At 40.8% G+C, this 25,101-nt stretch overlaps 1 protein-coding gene across 6 annotated transcripts in view; it reads left to right on the top strand.

The window, feature by feature from the left end:
* Positions 1–7,033: 7,033 nt before the first annotated feature.
* Positions 7,034–25,101, top strand: part of CAPRIN2 (caprin family member 2) — a 36,047-nt gene continuing 17,979 nt past the window's right edge. For 2 of the 6 annotated variants that reach the window (XM_072872694.1, XM_072872718.1), the window contains exons 1-9: positions 7,194–7,308; positions 8,496–8,758; positions 10,754–10,816; positions 14,543–14,629; positions 17,200–17,438; positions 18,836–18,918; positions 20,910–21,074; positions 21,586–21,629; positions 23,053–23,898. In XM_072872694.1, coding sequence (XP_072728795.1) covers positions 8,510–8,758; positions 10,754–10,816; positions 14,543–14,629; positions 17,200–17,438; positions 18,836–18,918; positions 20,910–21,074; positions 21,586–21,629; positions 23,053–23,898 — 1,776 coding nt within the window. In that variant the 5' untranslated portion in view covers positions 7,194–7,308; positions 8,496–8,509. Of the gene's footprint in view, positions 7,068–7,146; positions 7,309–7,605; positions 7,730–8,495; positions 8,759–10,753; positions 10,817–14,542; positions 14,630–17,199; positions 17,439–18,835; positions 18,919–20,909; positions 21,075–21,585; positions 21,630–23,052; positions 23,899–25,101 lie in introns of those variants that run through there. The other 4 variants (XM_072872710.1, XM_072872702.1, XM_072872729.1 and 1 more) reach the window with 4 other exon arrangements.

Here is a 25,101-nt window from a genome sequence, read left to right on the forward strand (position 1 = left end):
AAGATTTTAATGAAATTGTTGGGGTGATTTCAGCCCTGTTAGAAATTGTCAACAGTCCTCCTATTTCTGATAAAAATCAACTGCTATTTTTTTAAAGATATTGGTAGGTTTATGAGCAATTTATTTGCTGGTGAGTCTACAAAAATCATGGTTGCAATAGAAATATAAGATCTTTTTAGAATACAAATTAAGAAACAGGCTGGATTTTATTAAAAGGTAGGAATATGAAGGACTATGATCAAAATTGGTTTTCATACTTTGAATTCTACAAGGAATCTTTGTAGGTCTACAAGAAACAGAGACCTTATTCTATAAATATTTACAGTTGTGTTTATTTGCATTCATGTGATCAGTATTATTTTGTGGGAAAATGGGCAACATAAAATTCAGCACACACATGTACATTTTTAGAAAACACCTCTCCATTTTATTAAAGCTATCAGAGGGATGTTTTGGGTCTCTGTTTTATTATTTTTTCTCATTTCTTACTTACCATGCATTTTAAAGTTCTGTTAACATCTTCCCCAAATAATTACTGTATTATTTAATGTAATTGTAAGTTTTTACAGGACCATAGAGTCATGAAATAAGCTAATGGATAATAATTTCTACAGTCTTCAAGCTCTCTTCACTAATCATTTTGGGTGTTTTTTCCCTCCTGACTGAATCTCATAATAGCACCTTGTGAAGCTGCCAAATTCTGCCCCTCTTTTGATTCATGTGCATAACATTTTGCATATGAAATTGCTCAGAACTTGCAGAAGAAAAAAAATGAAGCCACAGAAATGGAGTCCTGAGTTCAGGTCATGGACAGATTTCTGGAATGTCAATTTGTGTGCCACTCATGCTTTCTTTCTAATGAGGTAAAGTCAGAAAGTGGGGCCTGTTTTTTTCTTTCCTCACAACATATCGGGTAATGATGCAGAGAAAGATACCAGATTGCAGAGATAGTCTGCGATGGTCTGAAATCAGGCTTTAAAATTAAGTTTGAGTTCCAGAATGCATCTGTGACATAGATTCAAAGGGAAACACAAGTGAAAATATTTTCTACAGGCCCACCTGAAAAGCCTGAGATCAAAGGTGTTTAGGTGGCAATAAGAAGGAAATAAATCTGTCATTAGTATTTCCCTGGGAATAATAAAAATCCATGAGCTTCTCTGGAGGAGTTAGGGTTATTGGTCATAGGATGAAAGGCATGAAAGCTTGTAAGCTGTCTAAGTCATTACTATCTAAACCATACCTAAGAAGACCAACTGGATAAAGAAAACAACCAAGTCAGGCTCTTATATTTTTAAGACCTATTTGACTTAAACATTTTTGAGCCATGCACCCATGGTCGTAAGGGTACAGCCAGCCAGAGATTCATGCTTGCAAGATGCCAGGAGATCCTCTGCTACACAGAGACTGGAGCCATTAGCGATTAAGGATCCTGCAGCTGAGTTGCTGGATAAGCAAGCAAATAAAATTCTGTAAGAAGAAAATGTGTTCGCGTAAGAACTCAGAAATCTGAAAAAGGACCCCAGATGTTTGAGAAAGGTTTTAAAAAACAATTGGGAAGCTACTTTTAATGGAGATGAAAACCATAGCAAAAAAGTGCTCTAATGGAGAAATACAACATAACAGAATAATATTTTAATGGAGGCCTGCAGCATCGAAGGGCTCTTCAGGGCTGTGATGGAAGGACAGGGTCACTGAGCAATTTATAGCTACTTTTTGGGAAGCAAAGAAGCACTGGACTATCTGGGCTCTGCCAGGGGAGCAGATGAAGGCAGCACACCTAGCTCACAGTATCATGTAGTTAATCCCTGTGCAGAACAGCGAGCAGGTGCAGTTCCTATTCATAATAAACTCTTCCCACCACAGAACTCTCCTTTATGTCTAGGAAAAAGAAAACATTTTTCCACAGACTATCAAAACTAAATGATAAAGGTCTGTTTTGGAAACAGAGTTGGTCTTGAATGGGGAAATACACTGGGCAGCTTTTTATCAGCATTCCTGTGAATGGTGGAGGTCGGATTATCCCCCTTTTCTACAGGCAGAAGTTAAGACACTGAGAAATTGTCACAGATGCTGCTAACTTTGAGTGTGTAATGTGAGACACTTAATGCCTCATTCTCCAGCATACTTTGTATGCAAAGGACTATATTATGCTCAAAACATCCCCCCATTTATGTTACTTGCAGCTGTGAATGCTCTGTATCTACAACCAGAACCTAAGCCATCTAGAAAATGAAGATCATAAGTTCTTCAGAAGTTTGTAGCAGAGATAGGGATAAATTTAGCTTAAAGGTTAGTGTTCACTTGCATTATCCATAAAAACATCTTTTCCTGCAGTTATTTTGCTCATTCACTGTAAGTCTTCTAAATCCTGCAAAAACTAGGTATGAGTCCTGCACTCATCAAATGTTTTAATGCACAATCCAGTTTTGTTCTAAGGCCACATCCATGCCGGGCACAGAACAAAGGAGGGGGAAGGGAGGGGTTTCATGGAGAAAATAACACTCTAAATGTTATTAATAACATGGAGAAAATAACACTCTAAACGTATCAATTTATCAAAATGCCAACAGACATACATAAAATGAATTAATACTGGTTTTAAAGGAAAATTTACTTCTACTATTTTCTAACTTTTCAGTGCCTAATTGTACAAGCTTACTAATATTTTAACATCAAATTTCCAAGGTTTCCCAATAGTCTATCACTCAGGCTAGTCTTCTGTCCCATATATTATCTTCCTCCCTTTTATCTCCTCTGCATCGGAGTTAAGCATCTTCTGGCCTGTGTGCCCAGTAGCAGAAACATAGAAAACATAGGAGTATGATTCCCGTCCTGCAAATGAGGGCAGTCCTCACAGCAGAGCACAGCAGCCATTCAAAGCCTTACAGTCTGCATGTTCTCTGCACATAAACTCTTTCCAGAGTTTAGCTGCCAAAAAACCTAACAAGCACAGGTGTAAGCTGCAACTTCCAAGACTCATGAATAGGCAAACTTTTTTCATAGGATCAATGAAAGAAATGCTTCTGTCACAAGTAACAAATCCACTTTCACATGCCAGTCCCTATTGCAAAGCATTTATGGGCAAATGTTCCCTTTAATATCACCCTTGGAAATTAGTGGATTTCTTTTGAAATTTTCACTCACACACACAAAAAAAGAAATCCCATATGAATGCCTGCTCTGCAATGTTTCCCCTTTTGTGGCTGAGGTTTGATGAGGTCCTAAGCCAGGACAGAGAAACTAACAGAAGCAGGTGTTGCTAGTCGCACTGCTTGGACCACATCTTTCTCCCCAGCTGGCCCCTCTTACCACTAAGGTTGCCCAGCACTTCCCAATTTATTTTTTTAATTTGCTTTTGCTTTAACAGCTTTTTCAGTTCCAGATAAAATCTTCCATTCTAGGTGTCTGCTCAAACTGAGTTGAGACCCACTGGGTTAGCCATTTTCAAGAACGGGACTGAAAAAACAAGCAGATCACAGGGTCCTTTCTATGCTTTCACTGGAATTCCAGAAACCTGCAGCCTCGGAACAGGAATTTCAACTTTGCTGTCAAGGAGTGGCTTTTGTGCCATATGCTTATATGCAGGCAGTCAGCACATATGCCACAGAGAGCTCTTTCAGCTGAACTTGTAAATTCTCCAAAGATGTTTCTGCCAGGGAGCATAACTCCATTCCCTCACAGATCTTATAGGTGTTAACATGGGCTTTAATTAAACATACTCTGGCCTGGAGCTACATAGGTGAAATTTGACTAAGCTTGCAGTGGCTGCTCCCAGGCACAGTAACTATTTCTGCCTACTTTGATGGCTCCCTTTCCTTTTTCCCTTGAAAATTACGGAAGAATAAAATGTCTGATGAAAATGCAGAAAGTAAGGAGAAAAAATAAAAGCAAAATGAGGGGAATGGAAAGGAGTCAATAGGATCAAGAATTCTGGTGAGGTGAGGACTGAGTGAGGACATTAAAACTGGCTGGGAATTGGAAAGGGTGCCTGGTACTGGTTGCACAAGAAAAGCAGCAATGTGAACCAGTTTGCTAGGCAGGATTGAATATGGAGGTAAAAAGGAAGGAGAAAAAGTTTCTATACGAGGAAACTGAAACTAGGATCCTGTGAAGAAAACACAGAAGACAAGTAGCTGGAGTGCAAAGGGAGAACTGTATCTTTAAGAAGCATTTGCAAAAGTTAGTTAGAAATCACTGTGGTGTACAGCAGCTTGTGTAAGGCAATGCTGGACACTGAGTGAAGCACCCTTTCACCAGACTACCTTGGCTTTGACTTCTGAACAGCAGACAGGCAGCCATAGGGTGTACATGAAAAAAACCCCTTGCAGCATAGCATAGCCTTGCAGCAACATATTTCCTAAGATCCTCCAGGTTCTTCCAAAAAATTGGGTGCAATTCTGACTGATTTATTCTTCTTTGTGAAATCTAATTTATTCATCCATTGCTGGTTCCAGAATTCTTCAGCCTCCCTTTCTGAGAGATGTTCCATGACTAGCAGCCTTCTCTAGTCCATCACTGTATAATTTTTGCAGCACATTTACTGTATGTCTTTCTCTCCTAAAGTTAACAAGCAGCTGATCTTATTCTACACATCCATTTACTTTCTGGTGTTTCACAATACAGTAATAAAAGGGATGGCAGGGAATGAAAGTGGGAACCTGGTCTCAGTCTTCACCACAGCCAGCTGGGGGTTGGTCCACTGTAGCTGGAGGGAAGCAGGCTGCCACTGGATGCCACGGGGATTAGGAAGGGGTTTGGTAGGCTGGATGAAGGCTCAGGTATGGAAAACTGGAAGTGGTTGGGCAAAGGGAATTGTGTGCAAAGGAGATACTGCTTCTCAGAGGAGCCTGTGACTTGGACAGCATGCAGACCTGGGCAGAAAGACCAAGCGTGGAGTTCAGGAGTGGAAATAGGAATGCAAGAAAAATGAGAATGGGATAAACCGCTGGGACTGAGAAAAACGAGGGCAGGCCCAGTTGGAGGGGATAAGCAGAATGAACAGCATGTTTTTCTTCAGCCATTAGAGTGCAATCCCCTTCTGATCCTGGAGTAAAGTGCACAGACTCCTGGGTTGGGAATACTGAGAGTCTAGGACTCCATGGCTGTGATCGATGTGTGGCTAGACTGTGATAAGCTATGACCATCTACTTACAGATGATTTCACAATGGATCTGCAAAATGGCATTAAACTAATTAATTTAGGCTGCTCTTAATCCTGGCATTTCCTAACTTCGGCATGCTTGACCTTGCCACATTAATAACACTCTTTAAAGTACTCTAGAAACTATACACATATGCTATAAATGTATATAGCATCAGTCCCAAATAGTTATTCTGTATTTGTTTTAAAGTGAAGTTCAAATATCCTTTGATTTTAAATATGAATTTGGCTTGTATGAATCTTCCTTTCAATTTTTTCTTCTTTTATACAATATCCTAATTGTAAAAGTGCACTATGAAGTAGATTGCCAGCCGTAATTATGATTTATAGAATAGTCCCAGGTATCTGCACATTAATTATGACTTAATATATGCATTACTTGATCCTTTATTTTATAATTACTTTGCAAGGATCTAGCCCATCAGTGCTAGCTTTGAACAAAACCACACAAAGAACAGAAATCTATTAGAAAGGCTTTCAGTGTATGTTGCTGATCCTGGACGCAAGCTGTGTCTTATTCATTAGCATTTCTTCTCAGTCATGAAAACTAGCCTCACAAAGTGACTGACCTTATTCTAGGAGCTAGGGCTTTAAGAAAAATAAAGTATTTTGAGACTTGTGATTAAACCAGAAGTGGCAAGACTGTGGATGCTACAGGTGGTTCCATATGGCTGAATCTGATTCTGCAGTACTCCGTGAATTCTCCTTATTGTTTGAATCACCTATCATTTGCTTGGTTTTACTTTTAAATGCAATCTTTCTTTTGTATGAGCCCTTCCTCTCCAGTTCTCTCATCCATCCTGTGTGCTACACGAGCACCTTTTGTGTTCTGTAAAACCTCTCTTCACAATCCTTCCTTACTGACATTTTTGTCTCTTTCAAAATGTCTCTATTTTCCTAACTTGCACAACTTTCAGAATCTCTCTGAATTTGCTATATTATTTATTGCTTTTTGAGGTAATGGCCACAAAGAGAGAAACACAGAAAACGTAACTCCAGCTTGGTCCTCCAGTCTTTGGAAGGTCTGTTTTCTCTAGTCTTCCAACCTTTGATACCTTGTGTGGCGCCGATGGCATTGTTAGAGGTTAACAAAAGTTTGTGATTATTTTATCGTCTATGTTCAGTGGGCTTAAGTGCTTTTACCAGCTATCAAGTGTTTAAATAATAGGGTTGCATTTATAGAGGACATACACATCTTCCGTTATGTAAGATGACCCACAGCCCTGTAAGTCTCCTCAAGGGGCTCCGTATTGGCCTGGAGGAACCTTTCTGCTGGTTTAAACAGGCACAGACCACCCTTTCGTGCTGTCCCGCAGCCACCCAGCCCACGCTAGTGCAAGGGTGCGACTGGGCCCTGCGTTGCGAATAGGTGGAGGTGGGGATCCCCTTGCACTGGAGCGATGAGACCCTTTTCTCAGGGCTGCCTGGAGAGAGAAGCCAGCCTGTCCTGGGCCAACTGTTTTAAGAGGCCATTGTGACACACGCGACTAGGCAGCGGATCATAGCTTCACCGGGGACCCGTGCGAACCTCTCCCTTACGGACAGAACAAGGCACGGGGTGCTGCCACGCCATACACCCCTTCCCTATGAAGCTGGCGGCAGGCCGCGCTCTCACAGGACGCCCTGTTCCCCGCCTCCCGCCAGGACCGTCGCTCGGGTCCCTCGTCCACGCAAAGCTCCGGAGGAGCCCCAGGTCTTACCGGGCAGTTGGACGCCCCAGCCCCTGCACCCGGAGAGCCCCGACCCAAGGGCGGGCCCCGGGTGGGGCACCCTGACCTTCACAGGGAGACACCCCGCCCCTTCGCACACGCTGACGGGTAACGACTCCCCGCCCCGAGTAACGGTCCCCCCCTCTCCCCGCGTCACGTGAGGCGCGGCGGCGCAGAGCGGGAAGACAGACAGGCAGGTGAGGCGGCGCCGGCGATTGGGAGGCGGGCGGCGACCTCCGCGGCGGGCCCCGCCCCCGCCCCGCCCCGCCCCGCCGCGGCCGCTATATCAGGCGGGGGGCGGGCGGCGGGGCGGGCCTGAGCGTGTGCGGGCACCGAGGTGAGCGGGGAGGCGGGAGCGAGGCGGTGCGGGGCCGGCTGCGGCCCCCGCAGCGGGAGCGGCGGCGCGAGCAGGCGCAGGAAGCGGCGGTGGCGGAGGAGGTGAATCCCCGGGACGGCGACTCCGGCAGGAAGGAGCCCGCCGCTCTCTTCTCTCCCTCCTCCTCCTCCTCTGCCGCGCTCAGGGAGCGGCGGCGAGGCTTGTGGGGCGAGGGGCCGGCGGCGGCCGTGCCCTCCCTGGGACGTGTTTCGTCGCCGTCCCTGGCAAGGGCGTGATGAGGGCCTGACCCCGGGCTGCCCCCTCGGCAGGCCTCGGAGTCGTCGGGGTGAGGTGCGGAGGCACCTCCCTGCCCGCTGGCGGGGGCCGAGCGGGCATCCTGGGGCCATAAATGCAGGTTTTCTCCTCCTCGGCCCCTCGCCTCCCTCGCCGTGGGCGGCTGGTGCCCGCTGGGGTCATGTGCTGCAGGCCTCCTTGGTGGGCAGGGAGGCAGAAATGTGGTGTCATTGCTTTCCAGGAGCAGGTGTAAGTAGTTGAAGATGAGGGTGGCGGAGCATCTCTTACAGAAATTCTCTGTTCAAGGTTAAAGCCCAGCCCCTCCCATCAAAGCTGGTGTCTTGCCATGGCACAAGCACATCTTCTGGATGGGTGTAGGCAGAGACCAATTCATCAGGAAGAATGATGCCGTTATAACTGAGTGTGCTGCTTGCTTTATTAAGCAGTTTTAAGCATTTTTTTTGTCTTCACTCTTTCAATTGAAATCTTTTTAGTTTAAATGCTCGGTTGGATTGCTTCAAAGGTCATGAAGGGGTAAAACTGATTTAATGGGGGTTAGAAGAAGAGGGGCTATACCTTCAGGCATGCCACTTCTCCATCTTCATTCAGGCTGCAGTCTGGATGCAAGGCTGGCAGCATGATTTGCAATTGCTTGCTTGCAGTTTTTTTTTCCCTTGTGGGTGATGTGTGCAGGAAACCTGCCTAGTTTTATATGGGCACTATATTGGGTTTCTGGAATCATCCCCTGTGCTGTCTGATTCTGCCTATGTAAAGGATTTCTGGTGTCTGGATGGGTGGGGAGACTTGAACAATACAAAGTTTGCCTTGCTTTGACATTCCTGCTACAGATATTTTGAAAGGGGGAGGGAGAAGTGTGAAAGATTGTGATGAATTCTTTGTGAGGCTCGATTTTGTGGCTACATTTTTCTGAATGTGTGATAAGAAAAGATGTAACTTAAAAAAAAAAAAGGGCGGGGGGGCAAGAGAGAGCTAAATGAAAGGGTTTTCTTTGCAGCTCCATCCATTTCAATGGTGCAGCTTTCCCAAGCCCCTTTCCGTCGCCCATCATCACCGTCAGGCCGGTCAGAGGAGGGGGAGGATAAGAGCATGAAGGCGGCCAAGCAGCAGGTGAACCCGTCAGGGGAGAGCCAACCTCCCTCCAGCCCCCTGCAGTCTGCGCTGAACTCGGCAGCCTCTCCTTCCCAGGCATATGAGACTTACATTGATAATGGGCTTATCTGCCTCAAACACAAGATCAGGAACATTGAGAAAAAGAAGGTAACTTGTTTTTCTTTGGTATGGCCCATATTTAAATTGCTAATTGTGAAACTCAGTGCCTGTTTTATAATAGCTGGAATAAGGTTGTGTGTGTATATAAAAGTAATCATGGATTTTTTAAAATAACCTGTGAAAGGACCCAAATGTGGATTTGCTAGTGTCTTTTTTATTATCATTTATAACCTCTGTATAGTAAAGAATGGTGTTCTTGACTCTTACTGTTCTGAAATGAGCTACTTGTATTTGACATTGTGTGAGCATAACATTATTCTTTCAGGGAATCAGGAATGCAGCTAACTATAAACCTGTTCTCAGCTGCTGGTTTTACACTACATGTCCAATAGTTAGCAAAAGTAATTGAATGTTGATCAAAACTGGGGATGCTTCTCTAATAGACTGAATCAGTTCAGAACTAACTTGGAACTGATTTGGAGATGGTTTGTGGTCTTGCATAAATCTTCGTATTTCTTCTATTGATTACATCCATCTAATATTAGGATGTAGAGATGTATGTAAAATTGGAAATTAGGAACAGTGTTTCCTCTGACTCATGGAAATGTCAAATTGTATTAAATATGTATTGCACTTCACTTTGCATAAATCTTTGACTTTTATATTTTAAATATAGACAAATGTTATTCATTAGAAAGCTTTTAAAGAGAAAGTGTCCAAAGCCTGCTTTCTTGCTTTGAACTGTACTTTTCTGGGGTGGGGGAAATAGAATAGTGTTAATAAGAACTGAGATAATGATAAACCTAAAATATTGTGGCTATAGCTGATCAGGCTTTTGCATTCTAAGACTTTTCAGTTGATTGGCAGGTGACTGAAGGCTATGTGCATAATTTTTAATTGGGAAAATGCCATTTTCTGTAAGATATAAGAAATAATGGTGCTGTTGCTTTTGGTACTGGGTCAGGATTACAAGCAAAGCAAATGTATGAATATGTTGTGCTTCTCTAGGTATCTGAAAAGCTTTGTGTTATGTCTTAGGGTGAGAAGAGGGAGTAGATCAGACTTCTGGCCATGTGGCTAGGAGGACTTGATCCACCTGCAGGAAATGCAGTATTACTGCTGTCTCACGTCACGCATCATACTGTAATTTTGAATAATGTCAGATAAGCATGTTTTCCTTGGGTGATTAACCAACTTTCTGTTGTATTCTGCTTCTGTCCAAGGAAGCTTATTGTTGTGAATATCTCGAGTATCTTTGATTCTTTCACATGAATGACAATATGGCCTCACCAGCAAATGAAAGTGTGACTTACTAGAATGAGCGGAAAGTATTCCTAGTCCTAGGCTCCTATAGATACTGTGTCAGTAAATCCTATGTGGGTAGATATACAAATGAAATGGTATTCACCTTCATGGCAGTGAACTCCCCTTTCTTTTCTGTGTGTGTATAAAGAAGCTTGTAACACGTAATAGTTTAATTTTGTATAGTTTACATCAGCTTTTAGAGACTATTTCAGTATATTGGAAATAAATCTTAATTCTTTCCTAAAGACGTTAGTCCACTTTCTTAGGAAATAGTGCTGTAAAATCTTTGATATAACTGAAGCCAGACTTTGAAAGACATGCTCCGGAAAATTAAGTAGGATTATTCAAGGATAAGATAGCTTTACCAAGTCAATGCTGGAATTTAGTTAAAAAAGCTTAGTTTAAAATGAGGATACTGGGTGTGTTTGGAGCCCCTTAAAGATCCAGGGTCAATGCATTAGTATTTCTTAAATGAAACAAAGGTAGCAAGTATGAAATGAAAGATAAAAGATGAGAAAGGGAAGTAGCAGTCCTGGAGACTGAGATTGCCAAATCAAAGGCATAGCAAAACTTCCTATGTTCCTTTCTCCTGAAAATAAGTAGTAGTAGTAAAATTCCTATTCTGTTGCAGTATGCAGATAACTTAAAATATGGAAAGAATATGTAACTTCACTTGTACCCCATACTCCACATTAGACAGAAATCAATATTAAAGATTTGCTTTGGATTTTCCTACAGCTCAAACTAGAAGACTACAAAGATCGCCTGAAGAAGGGAGAAGCCCTCAATCAAGACCAGTTGGTAAGTTTGCTTTTGCAGGAGTGGGTGGCCTCAAAATCTTCAAACTTGTCAGAAGGCATAGGTTACTAAAGGAGGTGGTGGTGTGGTTTTATAGAAGTAATGCCTCCAGGCTTGCATTAGTTTTTCACAAAACCAAATGGACAAATTATTGGTAATTAAGCTGAATGAGCCCACAAACTTTGTCTTCTACTTTTACCTTCATGTTGTGTACTGAAGTAGTAGAAGGTCCTTGTTTATCTCTGCTCTGTAGACTTTCAGCTTTGGTGCTCCTGCACCTTTATTTCTTGATGGGGTGTCTGTATGCAGCTTATCTACAAGGCATTGCAGTGTTTGAACACAAACCTCAAGACTTCTGGGCTAGCTAATTAATCCTCATGACTTCTTCATTAACAGGTGTTACTTGGAATTGCCTGTTGGCTGCACAGTGCTGTTGGTTACAAGTAGCTGTTAAAGTATAACTGACAGTCCCTGTTGGTACAAAGGAAGACACTGGTTTAACTTGCATGGGATCTAAAGGCTTCCCTAGTACAAGAATCTAGCTATGAATTACTGGCTTAATGGGGAATACTCTCCTGTCCTTCTAGTGCTGCTATTAGATGGCTGGGAGTTGCCAGCACTCTCAAATGCTGTTAGAACAATAAGTCTATTTTGTACCTAAGGTTGCTAGAGTTTGGAATGCCAGGATGCAAGATCACTAATCAACAAATGTGATCCTCTTTGTGGAGCTAGCTTAAACTTGCCTGATGTTAAAACAGTAGTTCTGGCTTTTTTTCTCTCTTGGACTAGAATGGATTCTAGAACTGAAACCAGGTTTCTGTAAACATGAAAGCTATTGCTGCTTAAGCAGGTCTGAGTAGCAGTGTCACGTAATCCAAAGGGTTTATTGCTCTAGTCATCTAGGAGTCACATTTTTAAAATTTACTTCACACACATGCTAAAGAACAATTGTGTGATAATGGGCACTGACACTTCAGTGGTAGTGCTGATCCTGTTAATGAACCAGTTGGAAGAATACTTCATTGACTGTTAGCTTTATCACAGTGCAGCAGTATGAGAACACAGTACTATTTCCTTACTCTGAATCATTTATACATGAGAACTAGACATAAATGGGATAAGAGGGGAAATGATAACTTGCTACTTGAAAGTAGAGTAGACCTATTGGAGTGAATGATTATTTAGCACTTAACTACAAAATCTGATGTAGTCTCTTGCCATCTCAAGTGCAGAAGTAAACAAATTAAATCTGATGGTTTGAAGTAGGATGATGACCTTTTAGTTCCTCTAAACTCAATCTGGAATCAGGCAGGCAAGAGCCTTTTGTGTTTAGATCATAGGTGTTAAATACATCTGTCTTCTTCTGTCACTAACAGTGAGACTATTGAACAGTATTCTGTGTAAGTTTGATCAGTCTTGAACACATTCTAAACCTACTTCTAAATTTGATTATTTGTCTTTGGTATACACCCTGGACTGTGAAAAGCTGTTAGGTGAAAGTGAAGTTAAGATGTGGGGAACTAAAGAGGTGAAGGATTGTGTAGATGTTTTTCTTGCAAATGCACCCGGCAGCACTAACTTTGGAAAACATGTAGGCAATTAGCTTGGTTACTGGCTTTCAGTATTCCCAGCTGAGCTTAACTTTTTAAGTATTAGTATTTTTATCCCAGTTTCTGGGATATCTCAGGCTTCTAAAATGGGGGCTTCGATTCAGTCTTGCTAGTGAACTGACCAGTGGTAGTCAGACTGTTCAGATGACTATTGTAGAAGCACATATCAACTCAGTATTTAACTAATAGTCCAGTCAAGACCCTTGTTTCAGTGATTAAGATACAGAAATACTGCATTTGTACCTTTCAGATGCAAATTCCCAATGTATGTACAAATACTGGGACCTGGTGATTGAAGCTAAAGCAGAGCTTAATAGTTTGGACACTTGCCTAAAGAAACGTAACTGCCTATAATACAGTGGAGCTCTAATGTAACTTGATGTCATATATATTTTTCATTGTTTCTCTGACAGAGGAAGAAGTGCACATCTGGTGATGAACTTCTTTTGCAAGCAGTTTGGATTAAACTGTAATTGCTTATGGTGCATGCCTGCCAGAGCTACTGTGTGTGCTAGCCTTACTTTAGGAAACATTTTTTCAAAAATGAGGAGCTTCCAGCAAGTTAAATGCTTTCAGTGGCAATATTGTGCCGTTTTGCAAGCTGAGCAGAATTTCCTCAGTACTGTTACTCCACCATGCTGTTAATGAATGTTAATAACAAGTGTGACAAAGCTATTGCTTTCCTGCAGGCTGAGTTATAGCTTGTCATCAGAGCAGTGGTAACTGTTCTTGATGTTTTCAGGTAGGGAGTTTACTCTGGGATTTGCGTGGTTAAAAGCACAATTACCGCTATCTGTCTAGAAAGTTGTTGGTGTTAAATTGAGTCTTCCTCCAATATCAAATGTGTGGGTGTTAGGGTCTTAGAAGTCATTCTCTCAAGTGCTAAGTGAACTTGCTAATTCGTTCTTAAAAGTTTCTTGATAAATTGTGTGAGGACAACTTAAACTACCAGATGAGTGCTTTACAGTAACTCATGCACTTTGTTGTGATGAGTAGCATTTAGACCTAGTAATGTCTAGTATACTACAAATAAGTGAATACAAGTAACTGAACAATCAAACTGATTGAACAAACAAATGTGTAACTTGTTTTCTAGTTGCTTAGGAACACACATGGAATTTGCACATGTCCCAAATCTTATTGGGACAGTAGATTAAGCTTTTGTCACTGCACTGGTGAAACACTTAACACTAACACTACTTTGAAAGAGCTTTATATTAGACTGATGGGCCCATTCTAGAAAAACTTCTGATATCATGTCATAAGCATAAACCAAACTGAGTGTAAAGCACATGTGAACAACTGAAATTAAACTTGTTACTTCCCAGGCATGCCTTATGGTATGAGGATATGGGCAGCATGTCTGAACTACAGCATTTTGTTATCTTCAGAGCTGCCAATGAGACTTATAAAAATGAACTGACTCCTTAGTGGGGAAGAACTCATAAAAAAGAGGGTATATCAAAATGCAATTAATAATCTACTTCTGTCTCTTTGAAGACTGGCTAGTGAAATATTGGTTAAAGCCATTAGTGAAGACAGGAACACTGCTTTATTTGTGGAAACTAAATTTGAAAGACTTTTTTCTAAAAGTGTGACTTGCCTTCTGTATTGCTTTCTTGCTGAAGGTTGTACAAATTATCTGTAAATGCATTCACCTAAGAATCAGGGTAAAAGATCTGTGCTGAACTTGTCTGTCTCCTGTATTCCTTCTAGGCTTTCACATCAGTATCTGATTTTAAGTAGCTGTTTACCTCTGATTGCTGACACCTATGGGAACAAAAGGAAAAATGAAATAACTGGTATTCAGGCTTTCCCGTTTCAACATTAGTATACTGAGTATTGCACAAGATGTTGCCTGGAAAGTCTAATACAGCCAAACTTGTAGGATATCTGTGTGGTGGTATGAGCTGTCTTTGTACTGCAACTCAGTCATGGGTGAATGATAGTCACCACTAAATTTAAAGTACCAGTTACAGACATAGTATCTTTAAAGTTACAGTTTCGGAGAAGTACACACTAAATTACTAGTTCTTAATGACACCTTAGGTACAAGGGGATTGAGATGTAACCAGTAGTCTTAAGCATGAAAAATACATTTTTATCTATTCCTTTGTAGGAGGCAGTAGAGAAATATGATGAAGTAGTACACAACTTGGAATTTGCCAAGGAGCTTCAGAAGACTTTTTCAGGACTTAGCCAAGATGTAAGTATAAAATGCTCTTCCCTATATTGTCAGGAGGTAACTGCAAGGTTTGTGCTGCTCTTCTAATGGCTACACTTATATGCCAACATGCAGAAGACTGGGAATTTTCTGTCCTGGAACTTGGGGGAACAATGTGCTTAAACTGTCTGGAGTAGTGAGTAGAGCAGAGTAAATGTTGACAATTTTGTGTACCACTGACCTCCACAGTATAGTTATTCACTCTGTAGCCCTGTAAGAACTTGTGCTTAAGTAAATTGAGTCATTGGAACTCAGCTGTGTTGGAGATTACTTTTGTTTACTTAGGTATGAAACTGTTAACTATCTTGCAGGTAGCTTGTGCCTGAGGTGGACTAATCCCCTGCATAGGTGCAGAGTGGTGGGGGAGCAGCTCTACTGGAAAGGACATGCAGGTCCTTGTGGGCAGCAGGCAAAGTAAATTAAGTATGCTGCTGGAGCAGTGAAGGCTAGACTTAAACTGAGGACCAGTAGATTAAGGAGAACTGATTATTTGGTACTTGTTAACCAGTTGTGTCTATTTCTGATCACTTGGTATGCAAAGGCTACAGAAACTTCAGTGAGTCCAGTGATGGGCCTCTGGCTGGGGGCTGGAGCATAAGACTTGTGAGGAGAGCCTGGAAGAACTGGGCTGCTTGGGCCTGGTGAAGTGAAGGCTTGTCAGGAGATGCAATATTAGCCTTCAAATACCAAAGAGATTACTGAAAGGATGGAGCCAGGCTTTTTGCTGAGAGATGTGGTAGGAGAAGGAAAGATCATAAATTGAAATAGTAGGTTCCAACTAGATAGGAAGAAAATGGTTACTCTGAGGATAATCGAGCACTAGCATGGGCTGCCTAGAGAAGTAGTAAAATCTGTCCTTGGATCTTTTCAAGGCCCAACTGCACAAAGCCCTAAGCAATCTGGTCTTGATTCAGTGTAGCTTTTGTTCTGGAGGCTGGGCTAGATGACATCCTGAGATCCCTTCCAAACAGAATGTTTTGATGTTTCTGGTGCAGGAAAGTGCTGGGGTTAAACCACTTTGGTTTCAGAGAGAAATACAGCTCTCAATAAAATTTTACTGAAGCTTGTGGAGTTTGCCACTTATTCTGCTGTAGTTATCTCTAATTATGGCAAGTCACAGATCTAGTGGTTTTTTTAGGTCTTTATTCAGGGTTTAAAGTACTACATACACTTTTATGTAAGCAAGTGTTTTATCTTTGGAGGAATTGGTCTCTTTGCTCAAGCAAATAGCATCCTTATGAAAAGAGCTGATACAAGGTAGTGCTGGGGATGCTAAACATGATTAGTCACTGCTCTGGCATTATTTCTCTGCCTCTTACAGAATACTGAAGGACTGGTAAAATAGCTTGTCTCACTGTTGACTGAGACCCAAACAATTTTGCTAGAGAGGCTTTTCTTGTATATGTAGTAATTCCAGCTAGTGCAGTAAATCTCTCAAAGCACTATGCGAGCAGATATTTAAGAGTGTTTTCAGCAATGTTGCTGCTTTGGGTTCCCTTAGTTATTGTATGTTGAATGTAGAAACTACTGTGCTGAATGTCAAAACTTGGATTGCTTCCTATTGCTTTTCTCTGTGTAGCTGCCCATAAAATACCAGAAATGAAGGACTGCAAGCCAGTGTATCTTTCTGTATGTGTTTTCAGTAATCCAGCATTAATTTCTACCAGTTCACGTTTGTTCTTGAACTTATGCTATATTTAAAGGCTAACCCACTTTGTTTTTTCCTTGGCTCTACTTCTACCAGTATGGATTCTACAGCCAGTACACATTACTGGAACACTAGGAGCTGTTCTGGCAACAACATCCTTATATGCTTTACAGTGTGTTTTAGAAAACTAAATTTTCATAGAACTTGCGAAGAAGCTTAAGATACCCCATATTGAGGAATTTTAAATTCTGCAGTTACTTGGATAGCTTTTGCTGCATAATTCTATTAGTGCATGATGAGAAATTTCTCAAATGCATGAGGTCTCTGTATGTTCTGTGACTTGTGTTGTTGCTTATTTAATGAGTGCTTCAGTCTTCTGCCAACAGAAATAAGAGTAACTGTAGGATTCTGCTGTATCATTTAAATTGGAGTATTCAAAAGTGAAGAGGCAGCTGTCTCACTAGGAGAAATTTGAGACAACTTCTGCATCACTAACTTCATGTGATAAATGTTAAAGATCAGCTAGGCTTGGATTTGTGCATTGGTATCAATTCGATCAATTCCTTATATTCAGTTGTGAAAGCTGCTATAATAAAGCAACTAGGAAGCATAATCAGGATCTAAATATCATAAAGGTATATCACAAGTGAAGCTACCAGTATCTAGTTTGACTAAAAGCTAGATGTGTAGAGAATTAGTAGATAAATGGGGAACTCTTCCAGAGGAGGAGCTTGAAAGATCTTGGGTATCTGAAGACAGAATTAGGAGCTTCTGTTATCTAACCAAAATTAATAGTTAGTTTGATCAATGTAGGATGAATCAATACTGTAAATTGATGTGTTTTATCCTAGAATCCTGTTACTAAACCACCATGTTTAACTGTTGAATTCATGTATTGAAATAGCTGCTGAAAGCACAGAGGAAGGCCCAGCGAAGAGAGAGTCTATTGAAGCTTGAAGCAGAGAAGAAAAAACTGCGTACAATACTTCAAGTCCAGTATGTGCTGCAGAACTTCACTCAAGAGCATGTTCAGAAAGATTTCAAAGGTGGTGTGAATGGTGCAATATACTTGCCTTCTAAAGAACTAGACTACCTCATAAGATTTGCAAAACTGACATGTCCAGAAAGAAATGAGAACTTGAGGTAAGTTCAAGATTTGTCTAATTGGTATGCTTCATTCATTACAGTAAATGTCCTCTGTTTGACACTGCCATGTCTTGAAATATTATGTTTTGGGACACTAATTAAAATTCTATTCAGTACACTTGCTTTAGTCTGAGACTAGGAATGTAGCAGATTTACCTCATTCAGAGCATTAAAGGAAAGTCGCAGTAGTTAGTCTCAGTTATGCAAGTTACACACAAGCCCTGCCATCTTATGTCTCCCTGTGGGGTTGAGGGGAGATAATCCAATACCATCATAAGCAGGGAGGCTGGTGGTGTGCTGCTTCCCTGAGGTCTCACTGTTCACGAAATGAAAAAAGTGTGGTAAACATAGAACCATTCTATATTCCACTCGCATGATGATCCAGAGGTGGTGCTTTATTCCAAAGAAATGTAAGGTGCTAGTCCTGAGGCTCTCTTGCTATTAGCTTTAAAGTAGTTTTAAAAATTTGACTGAAGGTTTTTATACCTCTGCACTAAATGTCATACATTTTCAGGTAACAAGTTGTCAACAGATGTAACGTATGTCAGTACTAACTTGGCGTCATGTTTGTACTATGATGGCTTATGTTTAGCATGACAGCTGGTCTGTTTTAAGATAGTGTAGTAAGAATTGTATTTAAATATGGAAAAAGTAGTTATTAGGTGGTAAGTTGAAACAGTTTATGGATAAGAGTGATTATTTCCATATTCAAACAACTTAAGTTCCTAAAACTTTTAATCACTTGTCATATGCTAAACTTGCCAAATCTTTGGTCTTAAGTTAACTTCTAGAGAACAGCTGCTTATACAAAGCCACACAATAGGAGTCTGTCCACCCCAGTGAAAAAACTTTATTTTTAGCTGATAATTCTCATTGTATTACACTTCCACAAGAAGCATAATCCTTTCCTTTGGGATACTGAACTTCATCATGGTGGACTTTAAAATCCATTGTCTGGAGGGGGTGGGGTGAATCACGGACCTATGTCAAAGTTTCTGAATAACTAGCAGTGTGGCAGGAGCTGTTGATAGTTGTCCCTGCAGATGTGCATCCAGTAAACAAGGTGATCAGCTGATTAAACAGCAATTGTTTCCCTGTCTGGGAATCCTGGCTTGGAATGTAGTCCAGCCATATGGTCTTGTGGGATAGTGCTAGGCTCTCTAATCTGTCTTAATTACCAACAAAAGAACCTATATCTGCTAGATTAAATCATGTATTAACAGATACAGATGAATTGCTTTCAATAGTGGATAATGGGCTTAGGATTCACTCTGTGTACAGCCTTAATTTGGAAGGCTAAACATTAGTCAGTGTCTTAAAGTGAGGGGTGTTGGGATACTACAAGACTTGATCTTGGCTATGATTCTACCTGGTAAAACTGTCATTTGTTTTAGTGTGGAAGACCAGATGGAACAATCATCTCTCTACTTCTGGGATCTTCTAGAAGGAAGTGAGAAACCTGTGGTTGGAACAACATGTGAGTCTCTTGTCTAGAGAAATAACTTGGAAATCGGAAATTTGTGTGCTATTCAAACATCTTGAAACAAATGAATATATATGGAAGGCTACTAAATTAAAGCACTTATGAGTGCTGTGTGTTAATGCAGTTATCCAAGCATGAACTGCTGTTTGTTCTAAGTTCTGTTTTAAGTACAGATCAAAACAATACAGTAAATCTTTCCCTGGAAGAGAAAGCATGTTCTTCTCCCAATGTACTAGCACCTTTTTGAGGAATAATGATGGTAGAAATTCAAAAGGCAATGCATGAATACCTTACAGAATCAGCAGTGGGAAGCTTTTTGGATAGTTATGTGCAAATGGGTTAAGATTGGAACACTGTCCACCATTGAAATGCTTAGTTGAGTATACTGATGTGTATTACAGAGCTTCAGTGGCCCCAGGCTGAAGGTCCCACAGCATTGAAGATTCTCTGTTCTTGTAGGAATTCCAGGCTCATACCCATTGTCTGACTACAGTGCAGGATACCATGCTGAGGAAGGATAGTCATTAGTGGAACTTGCAGTGATCTCTAGTCATGCACAGTATGGTCTTGCTTTGACATGTTGCATATGTCATCATTTTTCAAGCACACCAAAAGCTATGGGACTCCACATATTTTCTTCCGTCTGTGGCTTTTAGTTTGAGAAACCCTGGTTGTAGGCTAACATACACATTCTGTGTTCCTATTTAGAACTTGCTTGTGAGGAAACTATCCTTACTTAAGTTGTAGTGTCTTTCCTATTGCAAATAGACCTTGCTTGTCCCATTTATTCGAGTCTTGTAATGGCTGTGTGGCAGTAACCTTTCATTTGTCATCAACAACAGTGTTGTTGAAACTGTTAGATGAGAGCACTAAAGTACCCTATCTAATTTCTACATACAGATATTAACACTTAGTTGTCAGTTCTACTGTTTTCATATAGTTCTGGACAAAGTGCAAGCTGGCCTTGTAAAGCTACAAGCTGGTAACTTCAGCCTTGTATCTGTTGATATGAACTGATAGTTGCCTGGTTATCTTGGACTCCAAATTTTTGTAGCTTTTTGGCTATCATCTAAACTTTTGTGACTATTTTGTCAGTATCTCTGTCCCTTTAGTGTCAGTCTTCCATCTTTCTGTATGCAAGCTACACTTCAGATAAAGCTGTTATAACTTCTTATTAGCATTCATTGCCTTGGAAGGCAATTTTTTATATCCATATTAAATTCTAGCTACTATTCTTGTTTATATGGCTGTCACTGGTAGGAGTGATCTTTCACTGAATGTTCTTCCTGTTCTCAAGGCTGCCCTATCTCTAGCTCCTCTGAAAAAATTTCTAGTATCACTGCTACTTCTGAGGTCTTACTCTGTTCTAAGCTGCTGTCTCTTTTGCATAAAGAAGGGAACTGGACAGTGCTCATTGGAAAGAGTAGACAGTTAAGTTTTTCTTCAACCATGTCAACTTTGACTTTTTTCCAAAACTTCAGAGGATTAAGTTCAGTCTGGAACAATCTCTTGCTTTCTTCCCTAGCTTGTTTTTGCAGTTCTTAACTTTTCCTTCTGTGACTTACCATCCTACACGGGGAAGAGGGTCTTGTAGGGCAATTCCATAGTGACTTTGTTTAGTTTTACCTATGCTACAGTCTGCATAATGTGCTTTTAGTATCAATGCTGGCTAGTTTTTAATGGTAAACAAATCCCTTTCTAAGCATGTGGGAGACCAGGTGACTCAGTGTTTGCCTTGTGTGCATTTAAACACAAGCTGCAGTCTTACCTCTGGATTGCAAAGATGTTTTCAGCTGTAATATATAAAGCAGTTTAACAAATACTTGCCTTTGCTAAAACTTTATTGCTATAACTCAGTAAGATGTGTGAACTTGGAGAAGTTGCAGTTTATATAAAGGGAGGAAGTAAGGAGTCTTGATCTATAATCTGAATACTCCTTAATTTCAAGTGTTCATATGTTAACTTCATGGATTTTTACTCTTCAGATAAACACATGAAGGACCTGTTATCCAAACTTCTAGACTCTGGCTACTTTGAAAGTATTCCGACTCCTCGCACCACTGTGCCAGTGAAAGAATTGGAAGAAGAAGTAAATAGAAAATCTGAGAGAACAAGACAGATGTCAAAAGGAGAGTCTGTCAAAGAACCAGGTGGAATATTACAGGGTTCAATTTATGTAGCATAATGTTGGGATAAGCTTGAACTGAGCATTGACTTTGCATAGCTTGATGCTAAATCTAATCCTGTGCTGTAGCTTACTTGTGTAGTAACTAAAATGGAACCTGCAAGGCTTGTAGCCCTATTCTGGCTAATACTGTAGGGGAAAAAAATCTAATTCATAGTAATAGGATATTTTTGCCTTTTGAGCAAGCCTCCATGTTGATGTGAGAATTGTCTGGTGTAGGTAATGTTACATATTACAATAACCAAATTATGGATACTACAAAATGTTTCTTGCTTAACTCTAAATTTCTGCAAATGTAAAACCAAATCAGAAAGTAAAAGCTTGTCTAAAAATTGCATGTTGAATGAGAAGCTGAGCTTTCAGAATGTCTGGTTTAGCAATTGGCACTACTATTTAAATGGAATTAAAGACTTGCTACTGTTTGGTCTGCCTTTCTGCATTTGATCAGTTGAAACAAATTAACATCCTTTCTCTAGAATCCATTATGGAGCTTATGAAGTCTGAAATACAGCCACAGGAGGTAAGATACTCCACTACTAATTGTTTTTCTTTAGTATTGTGACTTATCAGAAACATAACTGCACTTCTGCAGCCCTTTTTTTTTTAAACTTAAAAGGAGTCTGAACAGCAACTTAGGTGTTGCTTTATGTAGGAAGCATTAAAGACTTGGTTGCATTTCTGTTTCTAACCCCAAATTCATGGCTAGGGTATTTTGGGATAAATGGGGCAGGATTACATGAAGCAGTATAGTACTTTAATGTTTTGGCACTTTCCTGAATAAACCAAACCATCAGCCTTTAGAGTGGAAACACACTGATCTTTTGTGTACTACAGGATAGAGAAAATACACATCTACTAAAGCTGTCTCTGAAAGCTAAGCTTATTGCAGTAGACTTGATATTGGCGGGATTGAGAATGATGTAGGTCTTGCTCTGATTTGTCAGGAAAGTAGGGATCCCAAGACAAACTTGTGTGCACAAGGGTGTGTAAACCTGTTTCAACAGCCCTTCAGACTCCTCAGTTAAGTACTCAAGCTTCAACTGGCAATAGCATAAAAACCATTAGATTTGGTTCAAAAGGTGGGGAGGGGTATCCTTTTGTAAGTGGAAATACTGGTTCTTAAAATGCTGAATCCCTGTTTCCAAGGTATCCCACTAGAGGGTGTACTCTAGAACACATTTTTGTAACCTACTAGTAACACTGTTACCTCACTCTAAAGCTTTTCTGATGACTTGTCAGAAAAAAATCTCAGCCCATAAGCCTTTTACATTCTTTGCCTCATATATTTACTTCCTGTTTATGACAAAGTAGTAACTCAGGAAAACTTCAGGACATCTTCATTGAACTCTTAGACTTACTGACAGTAAACACAGTTTGGAGTTGAAGTCCAGTGGTACTAAATCTGAGAATCTGGTGACTTTTTAGTCTTTAAACTCCATTAAGAATGATGGTTATACTTAGTTAGTAGAGTTCCAAAGGGTCAAAGATTTTTTGGGGAAATGGTGCTGCTACACTTTACAGAATGTCTACTAGTATCGTACCACAACACTTTAGATGCTGAGGAGGACAGCTACCTTTATAAAAATAACAACAAAAATCACAAATTAACTTGATATTGTCACTGCCTAGGAACATCAGTTAGCATTGAGGATAAGGGTAATAGCTTCACTTGGCTCAATGTTTCACTTGTTTCACTTTCAAATGTTTCACTTGTGCTGTTCAGGACTGTTTCATGCTTCTCTGGCATGCCAAGCAAAGCTAGTCTGCAGTGTTGTAGGATAAAGCCATGGCTGTCCATGTAGTTTCTATGGCTAGTGCTTGAACTGTCTAGGCTCTCCTTTTAGTCAGAAATTTTCAGTAGCTGGGTGACCTAACTTAACTGACCTGAACTGTAGTAGCAAAATGTTTTCTTGGGAGCCATTAAGTTTCTTTGGTCTATATAGTTTCTCAACAGGCGTTATTTGCCTGAAGCAGAATACTCTGTCAAGAAGAAGCCAGAAGAGCCCAAATCTTGGGAAGCTGAGTGTGCTAGAAAGCAAGAACCTCCAAAGTCGTGGGAAATGCTTGTTGATATTGAAGAGCAGGAACGGAAGCAGAAACAAGAGACCTTAAAGCCTTGGGAAGCTCGTGTTAGGCAGCAAGAACCAAAAAGACCAGATTCTCCAAAGCCTTGGGAAGCTCGTGTTAAAGAAGAGGAACAGAAGCGTGAGTCTACAAAGCCCTGGGAGACCCGTGTTCAGGAGGAAGAACAGAAGAAGCAAGAAGCTCCAAAGGCCTGGGTAGCACGTGTCCGAGAGGAGCAGGAGTCCCCCAAACCTTGGGTAGCAAAGGTTAGGGAAGAGCAGGACCAGAAGAAACAGGAATTGCCTAAGCCATGGGTAGCAAAAGTTAGGGAAGAGCAGGAACAGAAAAAGCAGGAGTCCCCAAAACCTTGGGTAACCAAAGTTAAGGAAGAACCAGAACAAAAGCAGGAATCTCCAAAACCTTGGGTAACCCAAACTAGGGAGCAACCAGAACAAAAGAAGCCAGAGCCTGTGAAATCATGGGAAATGCCTGTTAGGGAAGAGCCAGAGCAAAAGAAGCAGGAGCCTGTGAAGGCTTGGGCTGCACATGTTAGGGAGGAGCCAGAACAAAAGAAGCAGGAGACTCGAGAGGCTTGGGAAAAAGCTGACAGGCAGCAGCAAGTGTCATCACAGCAGTTACAGAACCCTCCGAAGTCTTGGGGAGCTGCAAGTGTTGGGCCAAAGGAGCAGATGGGGCCAAAGAAGTTTGATATGGAACCCAAAGAAGTGAGTTGCATATGTAGTATTACCTGTCATAAGCTTTTCACACTAGTGTATTGGACTAAAGCTACCTATTAGCAGAGGCTTTATAAGGTGCATTTTGTAGGCCTATATTTAGCCTCCTATTTCATTCTTTCTTGGGGGAAATAATTCTGGCAATTAAACTTTATGTATGAATAGCAAGATGGTCTGCTTTGCTTTTTACATCAACACAGTATTGCTGTGTTTGACCCTTGAATAACTGCTTTATGCATAAGACAGAAGAATTAGCTTAGTTCATCCCCTGCTATTGGCTCTGTCCACTTTTATCAGTACAAAGCAGGTATGACTCATCCAGGGATCAAATACTTTGTCTGTGGCTGCATGCAAATAGCACTTCAGTAATTTTTTAGGCTTTTGATTAAAATAGCTGCTGATTCGAGAGAGATGTAACATCTAGATCAAGCAATACCAACTGTACAGGGGCTTAAATATGTATTTCCAGATGAATGCATAGGCCATACTGCTGTCCTGGAGAGTCTAACAATAACATAGTTTGTTTTAGAAATGTAAAATGAAAGTTATTGCAGGGCTTACAGCTGAGCAGGCTTCTAGCCTCTGGTTACATTACCTTCTTTCTCACCTGTGCTTGAGTAGTAACAATTCTGATACTGTGAAAATAGGTAAGATGGTAGGCAAAGCAGAGTTCAGTTATGTCATTAAAAGTGGTGTTTAATTTAGACTTCAGGAAGAAAATATGGGGAATTGAGCAATTCTTGTACACAATGTTGTTAGTACTACTACCTTGTTTCTGCAAGAAAGCAGAAATCAATTCATTCCGTATTACTCATAGCGAATGATTAAGCTTAAATCTCATCAGTCAACTTGGCATAACTGAAATTTTTGTGCCTAGAGGCGGGAGCGCAAACAGAAGGTTGAACATGAAATTAAAAGAGTAGGTAACATGCAGCACTGGGTAACAAAACGGGATTAAGGTGTTTCAACTTGATTCATCTTTACACTCAAGCTGAGTAGAATTTTGTGTCCACTGGTGGTGGTGGTACAGGTACAAAACCTGGTTGCCTCACACTAAGTAGCTCTGAGCACAAGTAGGTGTTGTGCACCCAACTATGCATAGTGTTAATGTAACCGAAACATATTATATTGGAACAGTCTCAAGCACTTTAAGATGCTTTGGAATTTCTGGTGTCAGATTAATTTAAAGCTTAA

This window comes from Ciconia boyciana, chromosome 1, assembly GCF_034638445.1.
Source record: "Ciconia boyciana chromosome 1, ASM3463844v1, whole genome shotgun sequence".
NCBI classification, from domain to species: Eukaryota; Metazoa; Chordata; class Aves; order Ciconiiformes; family Ciconiidae; genus Ciconia; species Ciconia boyciana.